The 27,704-nt window shown below is 36.5% G+C and overlaps 1 protein-coding gene across 2 annotated transcripts; it reads left to right on the plus strand.

Annotated features, from left to right (window-relative positions):
• The first annotated feature begins 1,735 nt into the window (after positions 1-1,735).
• On the plus strand, positions 1,736-27,512 carry PDE6C (phosphodiesterase 6C). Of its 2 annotated transcripts, XM_064716760.1 has the most exons (23): positions 1,736-2,215; positions 10,465-10,617; positions 10,724-10,813; positions 11,047-11,187; positions 11,688-11,762; positions 11,851-11,915; positions 12,022-12,088; positions 12,786-12,833; positions 13,039-13,188; positions 13,810-13,953; positions 14,038-14,106; positions 16,226-16,372; positions 16,763-16,870; positions 16,980-17,089; positions 19,123-19,210; positions 20,691-20,791; positions 21,910-22,017; positions 22,477-22,540; positions 23,319-23,393; positions 23,538-23,621; positions 24,482-24,635; positions 25,458-25,464; positions 27,410-27,512. In XM_064716760.1, the coding sequence occupies exons 1-23, from the start codon at positions 1,736-1,738 to the stop codon at positions 27,468-27,470; spliced, it is 2,589 nt and encodes an 862-aa protein (XP_064572830.1). In that variant the 3' UTR covers positions 27,471-27,512. The 2 variants fall into 2 exon arrangements, with proteins under 2 accessions (XP_064572830.1, XP_064572831.1); XM_064716761.1 differs by lacking the exon at positions 25,458-25,464 and having other exon boundaries at positions 27,406-27,512.
• Positions 27,513-27,704: the final 192 nt, after the last annotated feature.

Genomic DNA, 27,704 nt, shown 5'->3' on the forward strand with positions numbered 1-27,704 from the left:
TGCAGACTCACACACCCACCAGGGAGGGGCCTGTCCCCCAGGCTGCTGGGGGCAGCAGCCCAGTCAGAGAAAAGGAGCCAGGCCAAATTGTTTTGTAATGTGCTGTAATGTGCTGATTTTCATATACCTTTTAAAATCTATAGAGTATCTGCAGCCTGGCAAAAAATTAGTTCCATACATAGTGTTTCATATGATGGTCAGAGGGAAAAGTAATGTTAGGCATGATTGAGCATCTATCAGTGACCTGTTCTTCGTGCTCAGGAGTATCTGTGTCAGTTGCCCTTGTTGATTCTTTGAGATCTGGTGATAAATACTAATGTTGACTCACTGTGGCTTCTGGCAGACAGATGATGTACTTTGGCAATACTCTGATCAAATCAAGAATGGCCAAAGGGTGTATGTTTTATTTTCTTACACCAAGAATCTCTCATTGCTTTTGATCTACGTGGTAGCCATAAACAGAAGTAAGATTAATTGTATTGCAGTCCTCCTACTGTGCTGGAATTCAGATCTGTTTCAATGAACACAGATCATTTACTGTCATAGCTGGCACTTAAATTCAGCCTTCTCATGTAGCTTTGGAATGTTTGCTCCTCAAATTCAAGACATTTTCCACCATTCATTTTCCATTCATGTATGTAATATTGAACTTCTAATGGCAGGAGACTTTAAACATGTATAACCATATATCTGTATCTATGTAGATACATGGTTATCTGTGCTATATCTGTGACCAGACTCAAGATTCCCTCTTTGCCTAATGTTTGTCAGTTATTATCCTTTTTGCACTATTTCACAGAACTGACATCTCCAACTTTTTCTGAAGAAATGTAGATCTTGACTGGATATTTATGCTTATAGAATAAAAATTTTACTGTTACCTCAGTTTGAATTTAATCAGTTTTCTGATTTTATTTTTTATTTTGCCTCTCTCTTTTTGAAGGGGAAAAAAAAGAATAAGCCATATCTGGCTGTGCTAAGTCACATTTTAATTCTTTTATTCCATCTTCACCTAGGTAAATCATTCAAGCACTTGAGCAAGCTCAGACTTCTGTAAGGTCTTAAGAATTTCATGCATTTTATTCATGTAGAGCTTTTTTTAAAATTTATTTAATTATTTACTTTTAGTAATCCAATTTCTATCATCTCCTGACTATTTCAAGGAAAGCTAAGTTCTAACCTTTTAAAGATTTCTCCATAACATTCTGTTTTCCTGCCCTTAAGTGCCTCCCACAAATACACGTGTGTACATCTGTGCACGTGTATAATGTGGGGTAAGAATCTGGGTGGAATTTCCCATAGGAAGTTTTAATAGGAACTTCTGTCTGCACAGCACAGTATATATACAGTGAATGAAGGAGATAACGCACAGGTACACATATCTACACATCTGACAATTTTATAAGAATTAATTGGTTAGTTTAGAATTCTAAAATGGCTCCCTGAGGATTTATGAGCTAAGAATGCTCAGGGGTTTAGTGTCCTGACATCTCTTTAATTAGCGGTCTCCAAGATCTCACACTAAGAAGATGCTAAGCCAGTGCCTTCTGTCATATCTCAAGAGTATCAGAAGGCTTGGAAGCCACAGAGGAAGATGAATGTATTATGTCTGTGAGCTATACAATATGTACAAAGTACATTTTTCTTACTAGTAACAGGTTAGGACTTTTTGCTGCCATTCCTGCTTTGATGGTGATGCAGTTCTAAAAGAAATCCTAAGAAAAATCCAGCAAAAATGGGTGAGGTAAATAAAGATGCCGTTGAAAAATACTTGGAGAACAATCCCCAGTTTGCCAAGGAGTATTTCGACCGAAAAATGAGACCTGAAGTGGTGGGAAGCATCTTTAACGTGAACCCTGGAGATGTGAAGGAAGGAATCAGCTTCAAAGAAATGTCCCGTCTGGAGGAGAGTAACATAATTTTTGAGTTGGTATCAGAACTTCAGGATGAGGCATGTGTTATGGAAAAGATGGTGCACAAGGTCCTGCAGAGGCTGGCACAGCTGCTGGCAGCTGATCGGTGTAGTCTGTTCATTTGTCGCTCCCGAAATGGTACTCCAGAGGTAGCCTCCAGGATTCTTGATATCACTCCAACTTCCAGCTATGAGCAGAATTTGGTGAAACCAGAAAATGAGACTGTTTTTCCTCTGGACATTGGGATAGTGGGATGGGTTGCTCATACCAAGAAGTTTTTTAATATACCTGATGTGACAAAGGTAAGTGACTTCTCTTGGAGAATGGGGTTCTGTGCATTCACTTCTTCCTGCCCAGAGTTTGAGGTAAAAAGTTGTTCTTCAGAAAAATCTGAGACAGAAATCCAGACCAATAACATGAGAAAAGCATCAGCAAAGATGGCTTAGAATCCAATAGAACCACATAAAGTTGCCTAGTTAGGTGTTTTCAGTGTCCTTGCAGTAGTTGTAATGTCAGTGACTATAATAATGGAGGAGAGTATTAGATTAATAGAGACCATTAAGTATCTGAGTTTCTGCTGAACAAGGCAGGCTTGTATTCTGTTTTCCAGTATGGGCTTGCAAGTGTTCTCTGGGATCATTTCATGCTGCCATGCATGCACCTCTGAATCATTTAATTTGCAGCTTTTGTAATGAAGATGTATCTTTATCAGTAAGTGAACGAGGACAGGGGAAGATGATGTCAACATACACGTTCAGCTTTATGTCAGTGCTTGATTTAAAATGGGTTTGATTTTGAGTATGTCTGGATCCAGGGCTTTTGTTCAAAACCATCTATAGAAGAAAATTATTGAGTCAGAGCTGTTCTGACATTTTTGAGGTTCCTGTTGAATCTGCACTAAATCACCTTCTTTGTTTAAGGTGCTGATAAGAGTTTATTTATTACATTATTTATTTATTTTAGTTTTTATTATTATTATTTATTACAAATGTTAATTAAAATGGTGAGTGACCTAACAAAAGTGAAACATGCATGTGTGAGATCTGCTTTAGAAACTGCTTTGAAATACATGGGGACATGTAGTTCAAACATGCTTTGAATTTTAAGATTTCCTTAAAAATAACTAACCTTGCATCATCAAATGCTGCCATCTTCATTTCTTTTTAGTCCTATGTTGAACATAATCAAATGGTGCTGAGATAATTATCAAGACAACAGTCTGAATTCGCAGTATTTCCTATACAGCCAAGTTAAAATTTCAGAATATTTAAGAGATAGAAACCACTACTGTGTCCTATGCTCCATGCAAATAATCAAAATATTTATACACTGCAATTAACTATGTTTTGCAGGAGGTAAACAAAAATTATCTTTTATCATGCTAGAAGTTATAAAGGGCTACTTTTAAAGCTTAGAAACAAGTGAATGCTTATATATAGGAAAATAACATTCCAATATACAGTAAACTGCCTCAGATGTAAGTAGGAATCACAGGGGCAAACAGAAGACTGACTGATTTGAGAAAACCATCAGTTCATTTTCAACTGACCACTAATATCCTTTCTTCAATGGCTGCTGTTCTGACAAGAAGTGTCTGATTTATTGCCTCTTACCACCACGTGGGGAGATTGGAGGATAATCTGTCCAAGTTCATAAGACTGATTACATGAGAAAAGATCAGGAGGATCAGGGAAGATGTGCCTCCTATCAGACACTGCACTGCTTCTTAATATCATTATATCAGAGGTGCCCAGAGCAGGGCTAACCAAATATTTCTGTGTTTGCAATAGGATTTGTTCAAAATTTTGTGACAAGTATTATTTATACATGCTTAAGTAAGATAACTTTTCTGTCCATCTAATCCTGCTAGGTGTTTTTTTGCTCAATAATTTACGTCATCTGAGTGTCTGTTACTATTCAATCATTCTAAGGTAATCTTTACTTAGGCACCCATTTACACTCTTAGGATTACTGAGGTCTATGCCATTAGCCACACATTTAAAAATGCAATTCAACTAGGGTCTCATTAATCTAAATTTGGTAACTAAATATCATTGGAATATTGACAGTTTATTACATAACTGCAAAACTCCCAGAGACTTCTCTGGAACCAAGGTTTGATATTTAAAAACAGCCCTAAAGATCTCAAAAACATCAGGATTTTCATTCTTTGTGTACAAAAAGTCAATGTCCAAGTTCACACTCCTCACACAAGCAGATCTCCCTATTATGTCACCAGAATCTTTATCTCCATAGCAAACCCAGAACTGCAGCTTGAATCACTAATGTTTAAAGCATATAATTAGTCCATGGCAGCAGAAATATGCAGCCACTGAAGTCTTTATCACATTTTAGAAAGGATAATTATTTTTCAGTTAACTACATATACACTTCAGTCAAACAAGACTGTCTGCTATCCACATTAGGAACAAAAAATGACAGGAAGAGTTAAGCCAGAGAAGAAATTTTCCCCTAGTGCCTTGTCAGAATACAAAATGCACAATGATTATCTTTAGTTGGCTTTAGTACTTTAAAAATATTATTTCTATCCACTTTTTACTGTTGACACGGTCCATATCCAAACAGCATAGTGTTTTTTAAGTCTTAAGTACATGACAACATTGACAAAGGCATGGTGTGACATTTTCATGCTTCAATCATTACCCCTTTATAACAAAAGTAAATGCAATAAAAGATCACAACAGCAATAAATCATTGAAAAATAAATTACTCCACTTTTAGTGCCTGGTAACCAGTTCTTTAGGGATTATCTCCTTCTAACTGGAAAGGTACCAATAAACGTGAGGAAGCTCCTCATCCTGACTAATGCTCCAGAAAAGAAAAGCAGAGGGAAAGATACAGACCTTTGATAATTAACTTAGTAGTCAGTCTCCTCCCCACAAGATTATGGACCTGTTGACTGTGAGAGCTAATAGTGTTTAATCCAGGATTTCATAGTTGTGAGAAACAGGAGGCCAGGCAGGACCATTCCCCTAATAATTTGTCTTACATTATTCACAGTGTATAGCAGATTATGTGCCTCAAATATTACAAACTAAAATAATAAGCTACAAAAAAATTGATATGTCCATTAATATTCTTTTAACAGTAACTGATAACACAGACAACATTATAAAGGAGAATACAATTGCCTTACATTTTTCTCCAAGACATTATTTCCAAATAAAACTAAGAACTAAAAAATACTTCTACAAGGAGTATGTATTTTTTGGGGACTCAAAATCTCACATTCTCAGCTTGTAAGAACCAATAATAAAGACTTTATATATTTGCTTTAATCCATAACCTATTTAAATTATTGCACTGCTCCTTTCAGTTCAAAGGTATTTGAAAACAAGGATTTAATTTAGGACTGGAAACTCAAGAAATAATATTGTTTGTTTTAGTTGAGTATAAAATTATAAAAATGGTGGGAAATGCTTCAAAAGAAGTGAAGGCTTTTGGATTAGATCTATAAAGGAGCTGAAGTATTTTGATGCTGAAGAAACAAGCCATCATTTTTAGAGGTCTTGCACTGCAATTCATGACTCCCAGTGAAGTGAAGAAACAAGAGACCATGGGAGATTCCAACTGAGATTAAACAGCCAGAAGAGTGATTGTTGTGGCACCTAATTTAACCACTGGAAACCCATGGTACAAATCAACTTAAACACATCTTCAAGTTGCAAGCACTGGTATCATCCCTTTGTAAGCTGATCCAGCTTCAGAATAGCAGCTCTACACTTTAACCCAAGAGTGGGAGAGACTTTAATTCCAGGCCTGTCTAAACTGACAGGAGTTTCAGATTAATGTGGATGTTCTGGTCCCCAGACTCCAGGCTGTCTGAGGTAGCTTTTTGCATGGGAAGAGTATGCGCTGTAAATGTTAATGTCTGCTCCTCCATTTTATCTTATCTTCATAATAAACACCAGATTGCCAGAAACTCATACTCAACAAATATTAACTGAAAAAATTGAAACACATTCCAATCCTCTATAATGGCAAAGATTTAGTCAATTTACCAGAATATTTTAATACAGGAAAGCATTCCTATTCATTGTGCCTTCCAGAAAAAAAACCCAATAAATTCTTTCCTTTATTTACTATTCTAACAGGAAAGTTTCCAAAACTGAAGGAAAAAAAGTACATTAAAAATGAAAATTAAAAGCTCCCTTTTATCTAATTTTCTTGTTTCATGTGAAAAAGCAATTAATATAATACAAATCCAATTTCAAGAAGTCACAAAATAATCATTACATATGGCAAATAACAAGCAAGCATTTCAGGGACATAACTCTAGTCATCTTGACAATAACAAAGTCAATTTGTTCTGTAATGCTAGTGAGTTGTATCTTAAAATAAAATTGACATCCCTGACAATATGTAATTTTTGGAGTGTGGCCCAAGAAAGGGCCAGGTAGATGGTATGTGTTTTTTATTTGCTATTCATACCCAATTATATCATTATGAAAGAAAAACATTTGTAAATTGAAATTAGGTTAAGTAGAAGTAAGAGATGAAGCATTATAACACATTATTATCACCTCCCAAGTGGTTAAAATTTTGAGAAATTTGAGCCAAATGCAAAACCATAAGTGGAAGAACAAATAATCAGGAAGAGAAGAAAATGCTGTAAAACTACCAGAAAGAAAACCAGAAACATGTGGAGATGATGCAAAGAAATATGTACAGTCTGATTTCATCTACCCAAACCAGAACCTCCCACCCAACAGGAGCAAAATAGTCATAACTGCAAGGGGTCACAGTAACCCCTTCTTCCTCTGTGCTTTACAAGGGGAAAGAGGTGGAGGAGAACAGACATCTGCTGTCTTGGTCCTATCTCCTCACCTGCAGGATTAAATCTTACCCTTGTGTGCTGGGTCACTTCAGCCTCAGACAGCAATGCAGGGAGCAGTGGCTGGACAGCTGCTGGACAGAAAAGGGCCTGGGGGTGCTGATCAGCAGCAGCTGAACAGGAGCCAGCAGTGCCCAGCTGGGCAAGAAGGCCAAGGGATCTGGCTTGGATCAGAAACAGCGCGGGCAGCAGGACTGGGCAGAGATTGCTGCCCTGAACCAAGCACTGGGGAGGCCACACAATGAATCCTGTGCCCAGTTGTGGGCACCTCATCACAAGAAATATATTGAGGTGCTGGAGCGTCTCCAGAGCAGGGTTACCAAGCTGAAGGAGGATCTGGAACACAAGTCCTGTGAGGAGTGACTGAAGTAGCTGGGGGCGTTGAGCCTGGAGAAAAGCAGGCTTAGAGGGGCGTTATCAATGTCTACAAATCCCTGAAAGGTGGGGGTCAGCCTCTTCTCCCAAATAACAAATAATAGGATAACAGGAAGCGGACTCAAGTTGTGCCCGGAGATGTTCAGATTGGATATTAGGAAACATTCCTCCATCAAAAGGGTTGTGCTAGCTGGTTGTGCTAGCTAGACTCTGGTGCTGGCTTTGCAAATCCAGGATATATTGCATACCTCAGGGCCTTTGAAAAGAACTGATCATTGTAAATTAAATGGCTTGGAATCTCAACAGTAAATGGAGCTAGTAGGAAATGTCTGCAAATGTACTACAGTTGGGGAGTTAGCAGCAGATTTCTTTTCCATAATTTCTCTTTTAAAGTCTATTTTGTGATTTAACTGAGAGCTGAAAGTTCAAAACATTGTTCTAAAAGATAGTTTGATTCATAAGATCAGGCTCAAGTAAACTAAGTGTCCACATTTATGTAGTCATGGAAGCACCAAGATGTTCTTCTGGCTCTGGTACTGCAGACCACATTTCTTGCTGATTCTTCTATGAACATGATTCCTTAGATATTGTGAAGAGTGATTTTCTTTGGAAAAAAAGAAAGCGCTTATGTTCCCAAGAGAAAATATTTTTACAACTCTCTTGGAAATAAAGGCTTCAAAACTCCTAGAAATTATGTAAAAAATATCCACTAATGAAAAGCCTAAATCCAAGCACAACGTTTTGTTTGTATGTGCAAATCATGGGAGACAGGAGTTCTTGCATGTGCTGTGGGAATGCTGCCAATTCATTAGAAGGTATTTTTATCTTTCTGCTTCACACTGTCTAGGCACAGGATGGCTTGTGATTACTAAACTTTCTGTTTATTAACAGAGACTTGTATTAAAATGTTTCTATCCTTTGCAAAAATTGCATGACCAAAGTGCTTCTTCTGAACACTTCTGATCACTGCTGCTTCTACCCTCATTCTGGCATTATTAAACAAAGTAAAACACAGCAGCTGAATCCTGCTGATTCATCTCATTTGGTGTCTACAGATCCCTTTTAAGTGTTCAGAAATCCAGGAGTGTCTGAAGTGTTTATTTATTCCTTCACAGGAATAACACAGTACCCTAAACCCAGGAACCTGGGCCTCACTAGGAACACTAGATGCCCTTAGTGACACAGAGGGACTTCAAAACAGGGTCAAGTTACCTGTCTAATTTACTGGGTTTTCAATGGCTAAAACAGTTAGAAATGCAAAACCTGAAGCTCAAAACCACACCCAAGTCCAGAATGGTTGTGTCGGTAGATAATACATCCCACAGAAAAACAAATATTTCCATGTAATTACATACTTGTTTAGCAGGCTGCAGGACAGTATTTGATTTTCACACAGAAGAGACAGATTGCCTGACATTTTCTTTGGATGTTTGCTACAGGAGATGCCCCTATGCTTTTCTCTGAGAAAAAAAGAAAATAACAACTCAGGCAGTTTGTTGGAAACAGAGAAAGCGTCCCATTTTCACAAGGACAATATATTCAAAAGTGGCTACATTTTCCAGGAACCTAAATGGAGCCTGATACATTGAATGAGATTTATGGGGATGATTTATGTCCTTAAGAGAATCATTTCTCTGTAAGAGAGCCCAGGGCATAAATACAATATTTAAGAGTTACTTCCAGACATTTAATTTGTTTCGCTGAAATAGAAGGAAATATAAAATGCAAACATAAAAGATGGGCTGCCTAGAGATTATGAAAAACAAGGAAAAAGCCCAAACCCTAATATTTTGATGACATAAAAAAAATTCTTTCTTGTTAGAGTTGTATATGTCATAAATTCAGCCTATACTAGAAACAATTGCTAGAGGGAAGAGGGGCAAAAGAGAATTAAAAGGAAAAATCTAAATAACAAACAAACTATTTTAGTTCTGCCACTTCCAAGCATTGTCATGCTTGATTTTATAACCTAGAAAATGCTTATTTGTTTGGGGTTTTCTTTAAGAAGCTTTATGTATACTCTATGAAAGCTGAAGTTCCATGATGTGGCATCCTGCAATATTCTCCAGCCTGTCAGCAAGGAGGACACCTTGGGATGCACCAGGCACATGGCAGCTGCCTAAGCTAAGGCAGTAATGAACAGCAGCAGTGTGTGCAGCTCTGGGCACAGACATGCAGTATCAGAGAGCTGAGTGCTCATCTCTGGAGAGGTTTGAGTACTGACATGTTAGCAGTGAAATGTGAGGGGATGGAAAAGGCTCTGTGAAGACAGTCTGGCTATTTTAGTTGCTTAGTAGAACCATGGCATTTCTCAGTATGCACATCTCAACAGATTTCAAACCTCTAACTCATAACTCACCTCATTCAGATGTATTTTCTTAATAACATAACAAAACATAACAACCCTTGACAAACAGATTTCCCTGGAAATGTTTAAATCCCTTTTTTATTAAATTAAAGAGAACACGAAAGCCTTTGAAGAAAACACCAGTAATTTCTTGGATATGAGGAAATAAATATATGAGTTAATATATTAAATAAATGAGTTATCCATGAAGCATGAACTAGCTTCTCAATATTTTTACATTAAAAAATTAAAATAATAGCTTTTGCTAAACCCTCTTCAGCATTTGGTTTTGAGGATGAAAAGGTAAATATGGAGTATTGAGTTGTGGCTCATTCATTAGTCACATGGCCTTACTCCCACAGGATCACAGATGCAACAAAAGCAGCTGTGGTCCTATATCCTATACCTATATCCTCTGCTTTCACCAGAAGAGCTGTAGAACTGGGAGCAACAGGGATGGGAGGAAGAAATAAGAAACAGGTCAGCTAGGGGAATACCTGCTGGGGATGCTTCTCTGCCATAAGTATTTTATACAGGACAGAAGGTACTTTTAAATATTGTATGAGGGAAATGCATAATGAATTTTATTTACTGAAATAATACAATAATAATAAGTATTAACACAGATATGAAGTAAATTCTCTAAAACGCAAACCATATAGATTAGATTCCCAGGCAGTCACAAGATCATGTATTTCCCATATTTTTAATTCCTCAGTATTATAATAAAGACCTGCACAAAACTTGGTTTCAGAGGCTACCTTCATAACCAATGTTTCAGTTAAGCTTGTACATATAACTCTGCAAGATCAAGTTAAGTAATGATAGTGGGTTTTTCCAAGTATGAACCTGCTGCACTGTGAAACAGTGCTCACAGCATTGCAAACATCAGTTACCAAATAAAATGATCATTTCCTCTTGGCATGGTAATTGTTCTGCATTTAACTTGTGATTTTTTTCCCCCTTTTTTTCAGAACAACCATTTTTCTGACTTCATGGACAAAAAAACTGGTTATAAAACAGTCAATATGTTGGCAACGGCAATTACACAGGGTAAAGAGGTGCTTGCTGTTGTGATGGCACTCAACAAATTAAATGCCCCTGAGTTCTCAAAAGAGGATGAAGAGGTAAAATGTCACACAATAACACAGCTTTTAGTTCAACAAGTAGTTTGAGTGACTCTATATCTTAATTTAATACTTTTGTTTAATTTTTGATCTTTGTCATTTTTAGGTATTTAAAAAATACCTCAACTTTATGTCTTTGATGATAAGAAATAATCATACGTCGTATCTCCACAATATCGAATCACGAAAAAGCCAGGTATAGAAGCATTTTTTTAATAAAAATAGTTCATTTTCCTCTGAAAGAATTATCATTCCCACTATTTTATAAACTTGCAATCTTATAGAAGTAAGGATACAATCTATCTATTCTTTTTAAAATTTGTTAACAGTGATGCACTTTATAATTTCATTCTGGAATGCCTAGGATTCATATGTTTATGTTTTCTGACTGTTCTGAACATTATCCTCCTTCTCTTTTGTTGTAAATAGATGCTTTTGTGGTCTGCCAACAAAGTATTTGAAGAGCTAACAGATATAGAACGACAGTTTCATAAAGCACTGTACACTATTCGAATGTATTTGAATTGTGAAAGATACTCTGTTGGTCTGCTGGACATGACTAAAGAGAAGGTAAAAACTGTTTCTCCTACTTGCTAGAAACTCCTAACCTGAAGCCTCCAAGACACAAAGTTCTCATGCTTTCTAACTCTTGGGGATAATTTATTTAAAACCTAACAATGTTACAGAGATTACATGCAAAATATAAATATCGCAAAGGATACGACCAAAATAAACATAAAGGCCAATTCTGAAATAATTTTTCTTATTCATAATTCCACACAGAAAGGGTGGAGGTGCAGGTCTGATTATTGCTTTAGAAACATCTACCTGCTAAAAGAACAATTAAGCTGTGCAACTATTTAGGGATAAGATTAGCCTGCAATTAGCTGGCAAACACTTCTTGTCTGGAATATAATTACCAATGTTTTCTTAATACTATCTGAAATATGACCATTGTAAGCTAAGTAGAAATAAAAATCAAAATCAAACTGTAATACACAGATGTGATGTTATCTATGAACCCAGAACTGATTTGTTTTTTCCTTTTTCCCTGTGTATCATTTTCTCAGGAGTTCTACGACGAGTGGCCAATCCGGCTGGGGGAGGCAGAGCCTTACAAAGGCCCCAAGACACCTGATGGACGAGTGAGGATGTTCATTTTTCTTTTTATGAATCTTAAGTTTGATACTGAAGTTCTACAAGTCACCTAGATGTTTTTATATTTTTATTTAGGAAGTCAACTTCTATAAGATTATTGACTATCTGTTACATGGACAAGAAGAAATCAAAGTCATTCCGTGAGTATTCACTGGCAGATGATGAATATGTGGCAATTAAACATTTCTGGGATAGAATAGAATGCCTACATCATAGAAATAAATTAATTTCATTGTCTCTCAAAAGGTCACCTCCTCCAGATCACTGGTGTCTTGTCAGTGGATTGCCAACATATGTGGCTGAAAATGGTCTTGTAAGTTCATAGCAAAACTAAAAACTAGCATTTTAAATCATCTGACTGAACAAAAAACCCCCCAAACCTCCCCATGACCAAAATTTTCTACAAAAATACTATGATGCTTCCAGTGAAATAATTTCAATCAGTATTTGGCTGCAGGCAAAGCATCAGCACAAATGGTGAAAATGGCAGGATAATTTCTCTCAGATTGTGATTATATCAGAGGAACAATATGTGTGTCTGATGTCACTTTCCTGGTGTGCTAAATGTCACAAAAAATGTCAAAGCAAGAAAATCATCACATGCAAAGTTTTAAATTTTTCTTAATTTCCTATATCTTCTTGCATAGACATACGTAATTCAAAGTCAGGATGTATGACAGCTATGGGTAACCCTGTAACATTTTTAATAGAGCCCTTAGTACTCATTTATTTCTAGAAACCCCCATGCCATTTTAAACTGGAAGTGATTTTCTTAAGCACTATGCTTTTGCACTGTGAGACACTGAGGGACTTTGCTACAAATGTTCCAAAATTATGTCTGTTAGAACAAGCACATCTAATTTAAGAGGAACAGTTTTAGTTTCTGTAGCTAGCTAGGATGCTTTCTATTGCTGGCTTAGAAAATAAATATTCCTTTAAAAATTATTAGACCAAATTTTGATGCACATTATATTCCATTTCAACAATGTGTCATTTTCTTTATGCTGTAGATTTGTAACATGATGAATGCACCAGCAGATGAATACTTCACATTTCAGGTAAATTCAGTAATGTTAATAATTATAAATTTTGTAGAAAAATATTCTAGTGCTTGTCATTAATAGGTTATACAGATAATTTTATAAATAATTTCTCATTTGATTGTGATGCACAAAAAAATATTTTTGTTACATTGCTTATGTCCATAGCTGTATTATTACTTTCAAAGAAATACACATTTCCTGGTTTTTGGTTTTCCTACAGAAAGGACCAGTGGATGAATCAGGATGGGTTATCAAAAATGTCTTGTCATTGCCTATTGTCAACAAAAAAGAAGAAATTGTGGGAGTTGCAACGTTTTACAACAGGAAAGATGGAAAACCTTTTGACGAGTATGATGAACAGATCACTGAAGTAAGCTTAATAGGATTAAAGGGTTTGAGGAGATATGTGATGTTAAAATATTGCAGTAAAAAGTCATTTTTATATGTCAAAATTTTTCAAATAGGCCATATTAACATCTAGCCAATAGTCTATCTTCTTCACAATGCAGTTTCTTAAGAATCTGAGATTTTATCTCGCTTTATAAAACTGAAAATTTTTAAGTGATCATTTACATTCCAGCAATAAACAAAAGTTGCTTATAATTTTACTTTTAATCCTTTGACTTTTTAATGATGGTCAGCATGTCCATGTGACCATGGGAGCTCACAGAGCATTCATAATCGCATGCACTTAGGCAAGGTAAGATGCTACACAGTGTACCCAAGTCCACCCACTTGACTTAAGCTTCATAAGCCTCAAAGTCCTGTATAGAAAATGGGAATATTAATTACTTAATGAGCCAAATGTCATTAGAAGCTGTGAGTGCTAGCAGAACTGGCTGAAAGAAGATAAAGGCCTCTAACAAGTAGAGTGGTACCTTGGTTTTCAAAGGGCACTAACAGAAATGGGACTTGAAGAAAACTAAGTTCAAATTTTCACGTTCATTCTGTTGTCATGGCATCATCTCTGCTTTACTTGACTTTGTTGCAGACTCTCACACAGTTCCTGGGGTGGTCTGTTTTAAATACTGACACTTATGACAAAATGAACAAACTTGAAAACAGGAAAGACATTGCTCAGGAAATGCTTATGTACCAGACAAAGGCCACCCCTGCTGAAGTTGAATCTATCCTGGTAAGTTTCTGTCCACAGCCACAAAATTAAAACAGGACACTTACTATACAAAACCCGAATTTTCTTACTCTTTTTCATTTTTAGAAATACAAGGAGAAATTGAATGCAAAAAGTTTAGATGAATGCGATCAAAAGGATCTCATCAGGATTTTGGTAAGTCATTAAACTGAAAATTCAGGGGATGTATTTATATCACAGAGTAATGTGCCCTCATCATAGAAAAGGTTGTGTATGGTGAAATCCTGATGAATACAATCAATGTTAGCTATCAGTTCCACAGGCTAGATAGAGTTGATTTAGTAGCACATCTTCACCCTCTTCTGTCCTTCTTTGTGCAGACCCCACTGCTACCCAAAGGAAGCATTCTCTCACAAATGTACATTAAGACACTTGGACAGTCACAGTCACATAGACATTTTTATATTAATTAACATTTAAATTGTTACATTTCTCAAAATATTCATAGGGAAAATGCTATATCTATAACTGAATTTAATGTATTTAATTCTGAAAATAAAAGAAAGGAATATTTTTTGTGGTGAGGATACTTGCATTGTAGGTAAGAGAATGTAGGTAGCAGTGTCCAGTGGAAAAAATTTACTTTCAGGTTATTTTTTCCTGCATTTCTGTAGGTAGAGTGGTCTAAAGACAGTGACCTGTGACTCCACAGAGACAAAACATATTTGGCCTAATGAGTTCTCTGCTCTACTACTCTGCTACTACTAAAACAAAAATGAGTTTGTAGTGCAGTCCTCTGGCTGCCTTAGTACTTCAATCTAGAAAGGCATTGTCTTTGAAAGAAAGCTCCTATTTTTGCCCATTTAGTGCACTTCAACAGTCCTGGAGCACATGAATTGCCTTACTTTATCAGAAAAAGCCTCAAATTCAGAGGAAAGATGTGCTCTGAATGAAAACACTGAATGAACTTCCACTGTTAATGGATCAAAACAGAGCTAGGTTGAAGGAAAAAGGTCAAAATACACACAAATCTGTTGACTTCCAGTACCAACCACTTGACATGTTTCCTCCTATTATACCACATTTGCTAATGTACACATAGCCATAGGGAAAAGATCTCCTTAAACTCTTTTTAATTATGTATACATGCATGCTGGAATGCATTGGTGTTCATGTTTTACTGGCTTCCACACAACAGATGCTCACACAGCTTGCAAGTGGTGAAAAAAAACATCAACAGACAGTGTGTAGCTTCACATGCCTTTTAAAGGAAATTTAATTTAGCAGCATTCAAAAAATAATAGACATTGTAAAATTTTCCCATGGGTAGAGCAAAACCTGATTATTCTGATACAGAATTTTTAAATCTACAAAAACGAATTTGTTCTTTCAACATTGTGGAGTCACAAATTCAAAGGTCTAATATCTTCTGCACTGCCAAGGCTACATGCAAGTGCTTTATCCTATTATAAGACCTGGAATCCCAGATAACTAATAGGATAAAGCAGGTGTTTCTACATCTGATGATTCACCAAGTAATGGGTCTTAAAACAACACTGGTCTAGGTTTCTTTGTCCTTGATCTCAGATCTGCGTAGATATAAAGGAAAAACCCAGGGAGAAGGAAAGGGATGATCAGCCTTATTTGTTGAAATATATGCATGCATTCAGTTGTATTTTTCCTTTATAAAGAGAAGATCCTTTATAGACTACTGAGGAGGGAGTAATTGTGATAATATAAGCTATTTTTGTGTTGTATCAGACTTCCTTGATGAATTCTTGTTTGGATTGGAACACACTCTTTAAAATCAGATGCTGCTCTCTCTAGGCTTTGAGAGAGATGAAGAGTGCTAGACAACAGTTCACTAATAGCACTATTACCAGTTAGGCTATTCAGTGTGACTCTGTATCATATACACAAAATAGGCAATTTTAGTTTGGCTGAGAGAAAGATTAATGTAGCCTTGAGATCAGGCTAAAAGTGGGAGAATCATGGGATTTTATACCAAGGAAAACAATTTCCAAGGACCAAGATTTCTAAACTAAGGAAATGTTGAGAAGGTTACAACACATTTTGTTGGAATTCAGAGTAGGAATTGCCCAAGGGTTTTATCTACTAATTTTGAGAAGAAAGCCAGCAGTATCATGATTGTATTTCATAATTTAATATACATTAGTTCATACTGACACCTGAGACCTTTGATGACATAATAAGCATACTGTCCTTGAAAAGTATTTCTACTGAAGAAAATTAAAAAAGCTTTTCCATCTTTGTTCTTGACAGAAAACCCCTTGTTTTTGTTATTTCCTAACAGAAAGAAGAATTACCCGATCCAAAAGATTTAGAACTGTATGAATTCCGCTTCAGTGACTTCCCTGTTACAGAGCATGGCCTGATAACTTGTGGAATACGACTGTTCTTTGAGATAAATGTTGTTGAAAAATTCAAAGTCCCAGCTGAGGTCTGGTTTATTTTTCTTGTTTATATTTACTTTTAAATAGAAGAAAAATATCTGGTTTTACATGCTTTAATCTAGAAGTAGGCAATACTGAAATATTAATGGTATGTTTAACAATATTCCATTCTCAATGAAACATATTTGTCAGAAAAACATCAAATTAATCCTGCATTGTGTAAGATAGGTAAGGAATTAAATCCACATGCATTTATGTTAGAAAAATTTGCTGTTTCTATGTTTAATTTAATGAAAAACATTTTTTTTCAAAGAACTTGCAAAATTTAAAAAAATCATTGTATATTCTAGAATTTCATAGTATATTCTAGTTATTTAATGGGAGTTCCTTGGTTCTGTTTCAATTAACAGCTGTCTGTTCCCTTTTGTTCCCAACAGGTCCTTACAAGATGGATGTACACAGTCAGGAAAGGTTATCGGGATATCACTTACCACAACTGGAGACATGGATTCAATGTGGGACAAACAATGTTTACTCTGCTGATGGTAATGCTGCTAATATTAACCCCAAATTCATTAACTAGTAGTATTCTTTCAACTCCAGATGGAAAATTCAGGAAGACACATGCTCAGAGTTATCTGTTCTCTTTTACAGACAGGAAAAATAAAGAAATACTATACTGATTTAGAAGCCTTTGCCATGGTTGCTGCTGCTTTCTGCCATGACATTGATCACAGAGGGACCAATAACCTGTATCAAATGAAGTAAGTATAAGTGATCAAATATAAGGAAATGTGCTCCCTTTAGTGGAAAGCAAATTTTAAAACGTCAAAACTTGCAAGAATATAAGGTATCTATTCCATACTCATCTGGCATGAATAAATAATTATGCTACAGAAGATTTCTGCCCCAGAGCGCTTCAGGCAGCTGAAACACAAAGACAAAATGCAAAGGCAGAATCTTAGAAGGATCTCCTGAAGCTGCAATCCATTTTTAAGACTCTAGCTTTTTAAAACTCTAGCAATGCTTGGATTGTAGCAGACAGAGCTTCATGTGCATGAGGACACAAAGAAATTAGTAAAGTAAATTAAAATCTGTAATTGGATTACTTTTTCAAGACAGGACACAAGCACTTTTCTGGAAAGTGATTCAAGATGTGATATAGACAGTCTAGAGTGAAACAGAATTTTTTTCTGTTTTCCACTGTCTAATTTGACTAGTTCAGTTGTTCTTCCCCACACTCAGTTTCCTGATATAGGTCCTCTCCTGAGATGTAATCTCCTATGTTATACAAAAGTCTGAGTCAACAAGCTTGAGTTCTACTGCTGGGTCCACAGGCCCAGAAGTTAACACATCATGAGGTTCAAGCTTTGCAATTCATGCTGTAATACATCCTGAGAAAATAGTCTAAAGGATTTCTTTGTGATTTTTACCTTGTTTGTTATGAAAAAAAAAATTAATTCACTTAAATTTTCCCTTGTATTAAAACATTATGTATCATGGTGACACTCACTCTTCTCCTGAGGTGTGAACACCCTACCATTTAGTATTTTATGTGATCTGCGTGGGCTTGTTTCCATGTGCTAGCCAGAGAACACATTTCTTAGAATGTCATCATACATTCTTAGAATGTATCAGAAGATTACCATTTTCTGGCTAGTTTCCACCAACCCTATCTCCAGAGTGATTGATCCTACCCTTCTGACCCTGAGTCCACTGCTCACATTTCAGCCTTTTCAGCCTGTGTGCTAGAGCAGTGACGCAAAGGGATTTTCTGATTATTCCCAGGGATTCTCCAGGTGACGTAGGAAAGAGAATGACAGATCCTGATTCTTATTCAATGGACTGCCTCTGATCCAAACAAGTTTAAAGAGGGTTGTAATCTTTCCACTGTGGTCTTCCCTAGATGAAAGCCCTCTGCATGAGGTCATATGCAGTAAAGCTATTTATAGAACTCATCAGGCTTTACCACAACAGTCCTAATCACATCAGCAAATAGGGGTGCCATGTAGCAATCCACCTTGGATTATCTGGGAAACAGAGCTATAAACCAAGGGGAAAAGGAGGAAAATACACTTCCAAACATGTAGAACTACCTGGAGCCCATGTAAGTAGGATGCTTCTGCCTTCATCTCAAAACCATAATCTGATGCAGAATTTCCTCTTCTTGAAGCTTAGTCCAACATCAGCGGAACGCTTTTAAGACCTGTGGTAAAACAGAACAAACTTGAGCTATCAGGACTTTTGCTGCCCATAAAAAGGCAATTTTGGGGGAGTGAAGTAGCCCAAGAGCATTAGAGGAATTAAACTCCCTTATTTTGTGTGGTGCAAAACCAGCACATTCTGTTACTTCAGATTTAAGTTACAGTTGACTAGAATCCCAGGGCACACAGCCCAGTCATTACAGACGTTCAAGCCATGCTGCAGAATAAACACTAAAAGATGGATAAAGGCTACTTTTAAGGTACCTAAAAGGAGCATAGATTAAACAAACAGCAAAACTGAACACGCAAGACAAAACGAAGCCATATTTTAAATACCAAAGTTTTTGAGTTTTGAGGCATCTAAAAATGACTTTGACTTTAGTGGCACTGACACCCAGCGCTCTCCAAGTTCCATCATTACACAGTTACAAAAATTAAGGGAAGCAAGTTGGGGTTTTTTCTCTGCATCTACCAATGGGTAATTTATACAGATTATACTATTATACCAATAATATGAAACCTGAATAAAAACTATTGCCTTCAAATTATATTTATATATATTATGCTCTAAATAATTTCTTATTTTTCCACAGGTCAGCTGCTCCCCTGGCAAAACTTCATGGCTCTTCCATTTTGGAAAGGCATCACCTCGAGTACAGTAAAACCCTGCTGCAAGATGAGGTACGTCATGGACCTTCTGTTCACATCAGTCAACACTGAAGATCCAATTAAGTTACAATGTTCCAAATTTCACTGGGTCTCATGCATTTCTCTAGGTCCACATATGAAATGCTAAAATTCAGAAGTTTAAGAAAAATTCTTATGCATTTTCCACTTTTAGAGAGACATCAGTGATTCTGTCCTGGAACAGATTCACGTCAGATAGAAAAGATTCTCCTCTGGGCCTTGCTAACACTCTTCAGGTTTTTTCTGTTTGCACAAAACAGCTGGTATTGAAACCAATGCAGAAAATGTAATATATATATATATATATATAAAATCTTGTCATTAAGCGGCTGTGCCTGGTTTATGAGGCCTGAATTCAGCTGAGGAACAAAAGATGTTCATGGAGAGGCCCTCAGGCCAAGACCCGCCCCACATCCGACCTGGTTAACAAAGCCGGGAATGGCAGGCTCTGCCGCAGCTCCGTTCCCGATGTCCCTGCATGGGCAGCCCTCCCCAGCTGCCCATCCAGGCTCAGCCGCCCCTCAGGGTTAACAGGGCCGGGAATGGCAGGCTCTGCCGCAACTCCGTTCCCGATGTCCCTGCATGGGCAGCCCTCCCCTGCTGCCCTCCCCAGCAGTGGGGGGACGCTCCCGCCGCACCCCCAGGCTCAGCTGCCCCTCAGGGCCCGGCTCCTCCACTGGACACCGGCCACCCTGCTGCCCTTAGCGGCGTCAGGCTCTGCCCGGCTGCTGCAAAACACACTGTTTACACTCTCTGCCATGTATTTTGGAGGGTGGTTTAGCAGCAGGGCATGCACATAGGCACCCCTTCCATCTCTTGTTTGCAGCAGAAGGGCAGGCGCCCACTTCACCCTCATTTTCCACTTCTAATCCCTGTGGTGATGCTGTTGCTTGACCTCATAAGGCAAGGCCACAGAATAAATCCTTACGCTAAGCAGTAGCACTGTGTTAATAAAAAACCTAAAAGGTTTATGATATGAAAACAAGCAAACCTTTCCCTTTATTGATGGCAATGTACTTTGTCAAATGTGAGATGCCAGGGCCTGACTCCTGCTCTGGGGCAGAGCATTTGGCAGGACCTCTGGAGGCTCTCACCAGCATCACTGTGCCCTGGATCATGCAGGCCTTGTGTCTCTATTAAAGAAGGAAATAAAATCAAGACACTTTAAAAAATGCTGTATGATGGTCTCATTCCCTTTGCCTGAGGAAAACGACATTGCACGTACCGTGGTAGATCCCACACACTCCTGCAGGCAACTGTGCCAACCCAGTTTAACAGGAAGAAGAGGGGAACTGGGAAGCTTTAAAAAAGTCAGGAAAATTAGGTTAATGGAATGTGAATTTTTAATTTTAACACTATTTTAATTTAAGGACTAGTCTGCCAGTTTTGTTACCCTATTTGAGATAATATGTATAGTACAAACCAAAGACAGTATTATGAAAGGAATTGAAATCGTAAACTTTCCACCTTGCAGAGCTTAAACATCTTCCAGAACCTAAATAAGCGCCAGTATGAAACCGTTCTGCACTTATTTGAAGTTGCAATAATAGCAACTGACTTGGCTTTGTATTTCAAGTAAGTACTAAATTCTGTATAACTTCCTACTGAAAAAAATCAGTCCTATTGAATGTATAACTGTAGTTTTTAGTTGTTTATTTACAGCATACAAAGATATTTATATGCAGAGAACAGAGCTCTATTTATCATTGTCATTGAGTCTAACTCTTGCAAAAACCAAGACATTCTCAGTTGGATTATAAGCTTTCAAATTAGAGAATGCATGAATATATATAATACTTAGTAGATAATACATTTAGTAGGTCATTCTAACATACTTTTAGTTACTGCAAGCACTGTATTTCAGAAGTGTGCATTCAATAGCCTAATTGTAATGTTGTGTGCATGTGCGACATTTAACATACCATACAACAGATACACAGAGTAAGCAGGAGCATGCTGAAAATTAAAACATCCTGTCAGACATCCACTGTTCCCAGTGCTAAATATGCCAAAGACTCCAAATTTCAAACTATCAATTCTGTTCTTAAGTTAGTGAATTAGTGTGCTTTAATAATGGGTATCTTCCTTAAAGATATGTGAAGACTTTTGTTTTATGACTGGGACAATTTAAAGACAGAAGACTGGTAAGAATTCAGGAAATTGTTTAATAGCAGTTATTAAGATTTAGAGAAGAGTAATTACATTATTTCATTCATTCAAACCACAAAGTAGAAGATTTATGAAGCAGTAGCAAGACAGGCTTATGTTTTTGATAGTTCTTTTCAGTCAGGTCTTAGTAACTCAGGATTTTTGGTGGGAGGGAGTGATAGAGCATCTATTAGTATTTGCTTCACTTTTCCCAATTCAGTATGTTACAGGAAGTAACGAACATGTAATGCTAAAAAATAAGAATGTCACCCCAAAGAGTTTAATCTGAAGAGGTAGGAAATTGGTTGTTTCTTTGTCAGGAACTCTGACATACTATTTCACATGCCAGTGGTATGTAACAAAATCAAAGTGTCTGGGTTACCTGAAAAATTTCCATTCAACAGCAGGGAAGTATTACTTTGATACTACTATGACTAGGATGATACTTGGAAAAAGCAAAAATATCATAAATATGATTTTATATTTTATTTTTAATGCAGGAACTCACATTCAGTAATATATGCTTTCTTGGTTTGTTTTAACAGGAAAAGAACTATGTTTCAAAAGATTGTGGATGCAATTGAAAAAATGGAATCAGAAGAGCAGGCAATTAAGTATATATCTATTGACCCAACGAAAAAAGAAGTCATCATGTAGGTGGTTAATATTTTACTCCTTATTCAATCAATTATCTAGGACTAGATTTTAAAAGAATTTTAAATAGTTTTGGATATTTAAATAATATATTAAATATATATTATTTAATTAGATATTAAATAATTTTGGATAGTTAGGGTTGGTAGGGACCTCTGGAGATCATCCTGTCCAACCCCTCTCCCAAGGCAGGGTGACCTAGAGTACATTACACAGGAACTGGTCCAGGCAGGTTTTGAATGTCTCCAGACAGACTTCACAACATCCCTGGGTAGCCTGTTCCAGTGCTCTTCTACCCTCAATGAATATTTGTTCTTACTCACATGGAGGTGGAACTTCTTGTGGTTTAGTCTATTGCCATTGTTCCTCACCTTGTGATTGGGCAGCACTGAGAAGAGTCTAGTACCATCTTCCTGACACCCAAAACTATACTCCTGTTTTGGATTTTGTTTTCAAAGGGCTATGATGATGACTGGATGTGACCTGTCTGCAATAACCAAGCCCTGGGAAGTGCAGAGTAAGGTAGGTACTTTTGAAGTAGACAATACTGCATTTACTCTTTGTTTTATTACCCATTTGGTGCATGATCAATTAAAAAATTAACTTATTATTACTTGATGCATATTTAAGTACCTGTTGCTTCCAGAAAAGAACCTCTACCTTTCTGTCACTGTGAGTGTAGGTGGTCAAACACTCTGCAGCTGTCAGCCCTTCTCTACTTGTGCTTCCACTAAAAGTGGCACCGCTGATTCTGGCAGCTGTTCTAGCTACCCTTAAATATCACTCAATTATTTCTTTGCTAGACAACTTTTGCTACTTTCCAGCTATTTTTAAGGCACAGGTTTAACAACAGTATGGTTTGAATTGTGTCTATTCTGTAGATCTTGGTGCCATTGCAAAGCAGCTTAAACACACAAAAATTCTGTAATACAGAGTGCTACATAAGTACTTCAAGTGCTCCAGTATTATTGACCATCCTGCTAAAGCTCATCACTTAGCCTTACAGGAATATTTTTTAACAAAGCATAATCAAAATACAAACTGCAAATACTTGTTCTTTTAAGTTATACACATTACAGGTATTACAAGATTTATGTTGCTAATGTTGCCTTGTTTCTGTAGGCAATAACCTGTTATTTGCAGCATGCATCAAAATATTGCTAGTGATAATTTTGTGGGAAAAACTTTAGGTACAGCAGAGAGTGTCTGTAGGTCTTTTCACATTTTATGGAAAGCCTTGTTCTATTTATTTAAATTTACTATTTTCTGCTCACAATTTCATTGAATTGTACCTCTTCAGGTCGCCCTCATGGTCGCAAATGAATTCTGGGAGCAAGGCGACCTGGAACGAACTGTGCTACAGCAACAGCCTATTGTAAGTACTAAATCATTTCACTGTGTTAAGCAATATTAACTGTTATGAAAACACTGAATAAATAATGAACCATGATGCTTATGAGATCACTATGCCAAAAAGCATGATATCTACATATTCCAAATTACTGCTCTTTTGTTCTAGCCTATGATGGACAGAAACAAAGGAGATGAACTACCTAAGCTCCAAGTTGGTTTCATAGACTTTGTGTGTACATTCGTGTACAAGGTAAGAATTTTGTTTTGTTTTCCTGTTCCAGCAGTTCTGATGGCACAATTAGTGATAAGAAATTGCAGTAAAAATTCCAGACAGCAGCAGTACTCTTGGTCACAGGCTGAACCACTATCACAACCACCATAATTTTTCAGTATTTTGTTACATCAAAGAATTGTTCCCATAGAATAAATTCAAGAGATGTGAAGCAAATTCATAAAAGAGGAAGATCCCAGTGAAAGTTCAGGGTGAGGATTTGTTATTGCTTGGAAAGACTGAGTTACAAAGTCCAGCTTGATTCTTTCTAGTCCCATTCAATATAAGCAAGCAATGTGGATAGTTAGAGAAAGCAGTTAATAACACAGCATAGGGAATATGAATATGCAATATTTGAGGCATGTAATATGCTGTTTCTTTTCTAAGGCACTGAAATGACTACATTCTTTATCCCTGTCTGGTTTTTAATATTATTCAAAAATGACAGGCAAAAATGTGATTTGATTTTTTAATATCTTCAGAAATATCCCCATCTGCTTGGAATATATTACAGGATAACAGACTTTTTAATTGTATCCTGATAGTGATAATCATATGATAAAATACCATGTATCACAGTTGTATTATATGAGTCAGGCTAATCATATGTGGGATTAAGGAAGATATTAAAATGTGCAATATAATTTCAGTATTTTCCTAACAGACTATGTGCACAATAGGGCATTATAATCCAAACACAGTATTTCCAACAATATGCCTTGGAATTAGATGTAATAGAATAATGAAATGTTTTCTCAACAGTATTTCTACAATTTCAGACCTAAAAATTAATCAGTGCTTACAAATTTCTAATTTACTAATTTCAATTGCTTGTACAGGAATTCTCAAGGTTTCACAAGGAAATTACACCTATGTTTGACGGTCTTCAAAACAACAGGGTTGAGTGGAAAACACGAGCTGATGAATATGAAGAGAAAATGAAAGCTATTGAGGAACAAAAGAAAAAGGAAGAAGAAGCAGCTGCCCAGAAAGGTTAAGTAACTTCTTAGGTTTTCATTTACATATATTTTTATGGCAGCCAACATATTGTCTCTCTCTCTCTCTCTCTCTCTCAAATTCACACATGCAGTGCAGTTGTGCAATATTAAACTTTATGCTAATGGTATGCAAGTTCTGAATCAGCCAAATTAGGTTTATCTTTACTTGAAAGAGAAGTAACCTTTAAAGACTACACAAATCCAGTACACTGACCTCATTTCCTGAACTGCAGAATTATATAATATGATCACCACAAAAGTGAAGGGAATGTAACATTTCTTCTATCTAAAGACTTGAAACTGAATGTAATTAAACCCTTGCTTATCTGAAATACAAGATATGTATCAAAATTCTGCGTGGCATCAGCCTCAAATGTATTCAGGTGCTTTGTTTTCAGTTGAAAATGAAAAACATAAGGGAACAGAGTATGCATTTGGAACATAAAAAACAGTGACAATCCCCACTTCTCTTCCAAGTTTAAGATAAAGCTTTTGGCTCTAGTTCCCTACCACCAGTTTCTTGGCTGAAATACACTCTCTCATATAACAAATTCAACATTAATCTTCCAAAGACAGACCAAGTCCTAAAATTGGAAGCATGGTTCTGCATAGCATAACCTAGAAGAGAATCTGATTTTATAGAAACTTGAAACCTGTCACTCACTTGAGTGAAATGAGTCAGTTACTTTTATTCTTTGTATTGCATGTGGAGCAGCAGCTACAGCTCTGCCAATTGATTGAGATGACTGAACAGGTTCAAAGATGAAAAAAACCCATGTGTGATTAAAATAGTGTTATATGGTCAGGTAGTCTGAAGGAGAAAAGTTAGTTTACTCTGTGTTTCACACATCTTTAAAATATAAAACAGTTCTGAATAATTTGTTAATCAGTATCTGTGGCAAATAGGTGAGTATTATTCCCATTTCACAAAATAGAAGCTATGCAAGGCCACCCATCAAGTTACTGTCAGGGTGTGAAATAGTTATAGGCTCCTGTAAAATTGATACTAGGTTACAATAAAAAGTAAATATAAAAAAAAGAACAAAAAAAGTTGTTGCAAAGTGGTGTAAGAAGTCCTGTAAGTTACATGATTTAATCAAAGCAGATTTTTGAAAGAGTTTAATAGAATGAGTCAAATATTTTGGTCTGCTCACAGTGTGATACTATTTACACATATTTTCACAAAACTTCCACCCTCCTACTTGCTCCCAAGTTTATTTTCAATTACACTTTCATTTTTTTGAAATCATATAACTTTATTTAAGATTCATTTATTGCTGAGAACTAGCTGGTTGTCAGTATGAAAAAAGTACTTTTTCCTTACACTGGAACATAACCATCTGATCTTTACAGAAATACCAGCAAAACAAAACAAAACCTGAAAAGTTTCCATTCAAAACCTGGCACCTCCTTACACAGCTTAAAACCTCCTTATACGTTTGCTTTCTCAGCAAAGAACACTACCAAAAAAAGTTACCAAAGTTAGATCCAATGCTGCTAAGTACAAGCTTCTTAAATAAAAATTAAATAATCAGTTTAGGGAGAGTCAGTTATTTCTACTCTCACTTGGAAGTTAGGACCATTCTATATCATTGGTATTTGGAATCAAGTGTTTTCCTCATAGGAAAATAGGAAACCTTACACAGGCAGGCATGGACAGACTGAGGTGCAGAATCCAAGGATCTGGCCTTTGCATATCATAATTGGCAACACAAAACAAAAGGGAATCATTCTGAGTCCTTTAAAAACACGCACTGGAATGAGGCCATGGGCATTTGTGAAGAACAGATCTGACCCTGTCAAATCAAGGCCATGTAAATATATGGGTTTGTTAAGTCAGTTCATACAAACAAAGATTTGATACATGCTGAACCATGGTGGTTTCTCTAGAACACACTGACCTGGCTATTCTTAGCCATCCAGTAGACACAAAATAAGCATGTTTGCTGAACCACTACAGTGGAAAGTTCAGAACTGAAGTAGAGCAAAATACAGTATTAAACTGAGAAAATCAAATACATAGTTAGTAACATAGTGTTGATTATATCCACAAATTACAGAGGGTAGGACACTGATCATGTGACATGTTTCAATGCAGGTGGAAAGGGTCGAAAATGACCTAGTAACATGGTGATCCACAGCTTTCAAATGTAAGTTTTAATTCTAATATTGGTATCTTACCTTAAGTGAATCTGGAAATGCAGTTTATTACATTGAAAGAATCTTAACTATGACCAATGAACATCTGTGGCATCATTTGAGAGAGAGTAACAGAATCAGTAGCTGTAAATAAAAACATGAGAAGTCTCTCTCTCTTAATTAGTATTTACAAAGGGATTCATGCAGGGTTGGAAAAAGGTTTATGCAGTTAGGTCAAATTAAAGTTTTTGTATCATCTGCTTCAAAAACAGATTCACAGATTATATTGATTCAAGAGTTTCTTTCTTTGGCATGGCTTGCATACCTCAGTTTTGTATGTGTGGGACAGTCATGTATTTTAAATACTGAAACTTTCCAGTAAGAGTGGTTCAGTGTGTGTTTGGTCCCTTGAGAAATGTTGGTATCAGCTCCTACACTATATACACATATGTATTTATAACGTGTCATTGTTTCTTATTCCAATATCCCAGACAAGCAGTGAAATTTCAGACAGCCAAACATACATAATATGCATCAAATAAAAGCAGCACTCCATAATAAGGAATTAGAGCAGCTAAAATTAACAGAAAATACTTATTTTACCTTCCTTCCTTGTTTTTTAACAGAAAGTGCTGCCGGAGGTGGTGGAGGTGGTGAAGAAGGAAAATCCAAAACCTGTGTAGTTTTGTAATTCTTTGTCTCAGACACTGTTCCTGCTACAAGAAATGACATCTAGAAAGAACTTCAATGAGCCCCAGTGGATTTCTGCTTTGCATAGAATAGTATAGATCAATCTTTTAATCCTCTTAAACACTTGCCATTTGTTGGAAATAATTTTTAATGGATTTAAAAACTGGTTACAATTAAAAACTGGAAAAAATAATGGTGCAAAATGAGTTAACTGTGTGCTCTAGGTATTTTTTCA

The sequence above is a fragment of the Zonotrichia leucophrys genome, chromosome 6, assembly GCF_028769735.1.
Source record: "Zonotrichia leucophrys gambelii isolate GWCS_2022_RI chromosome 6, RI_Zleu_2.0, whole genome shotgun sequence".
Classification (NCBI taxonomy): Eukaryota; Metazoa; Chordata; class Aves; order Passeriformes; family Passerellidae; genus Zonotrichia; species Zonotrichia leucophrys.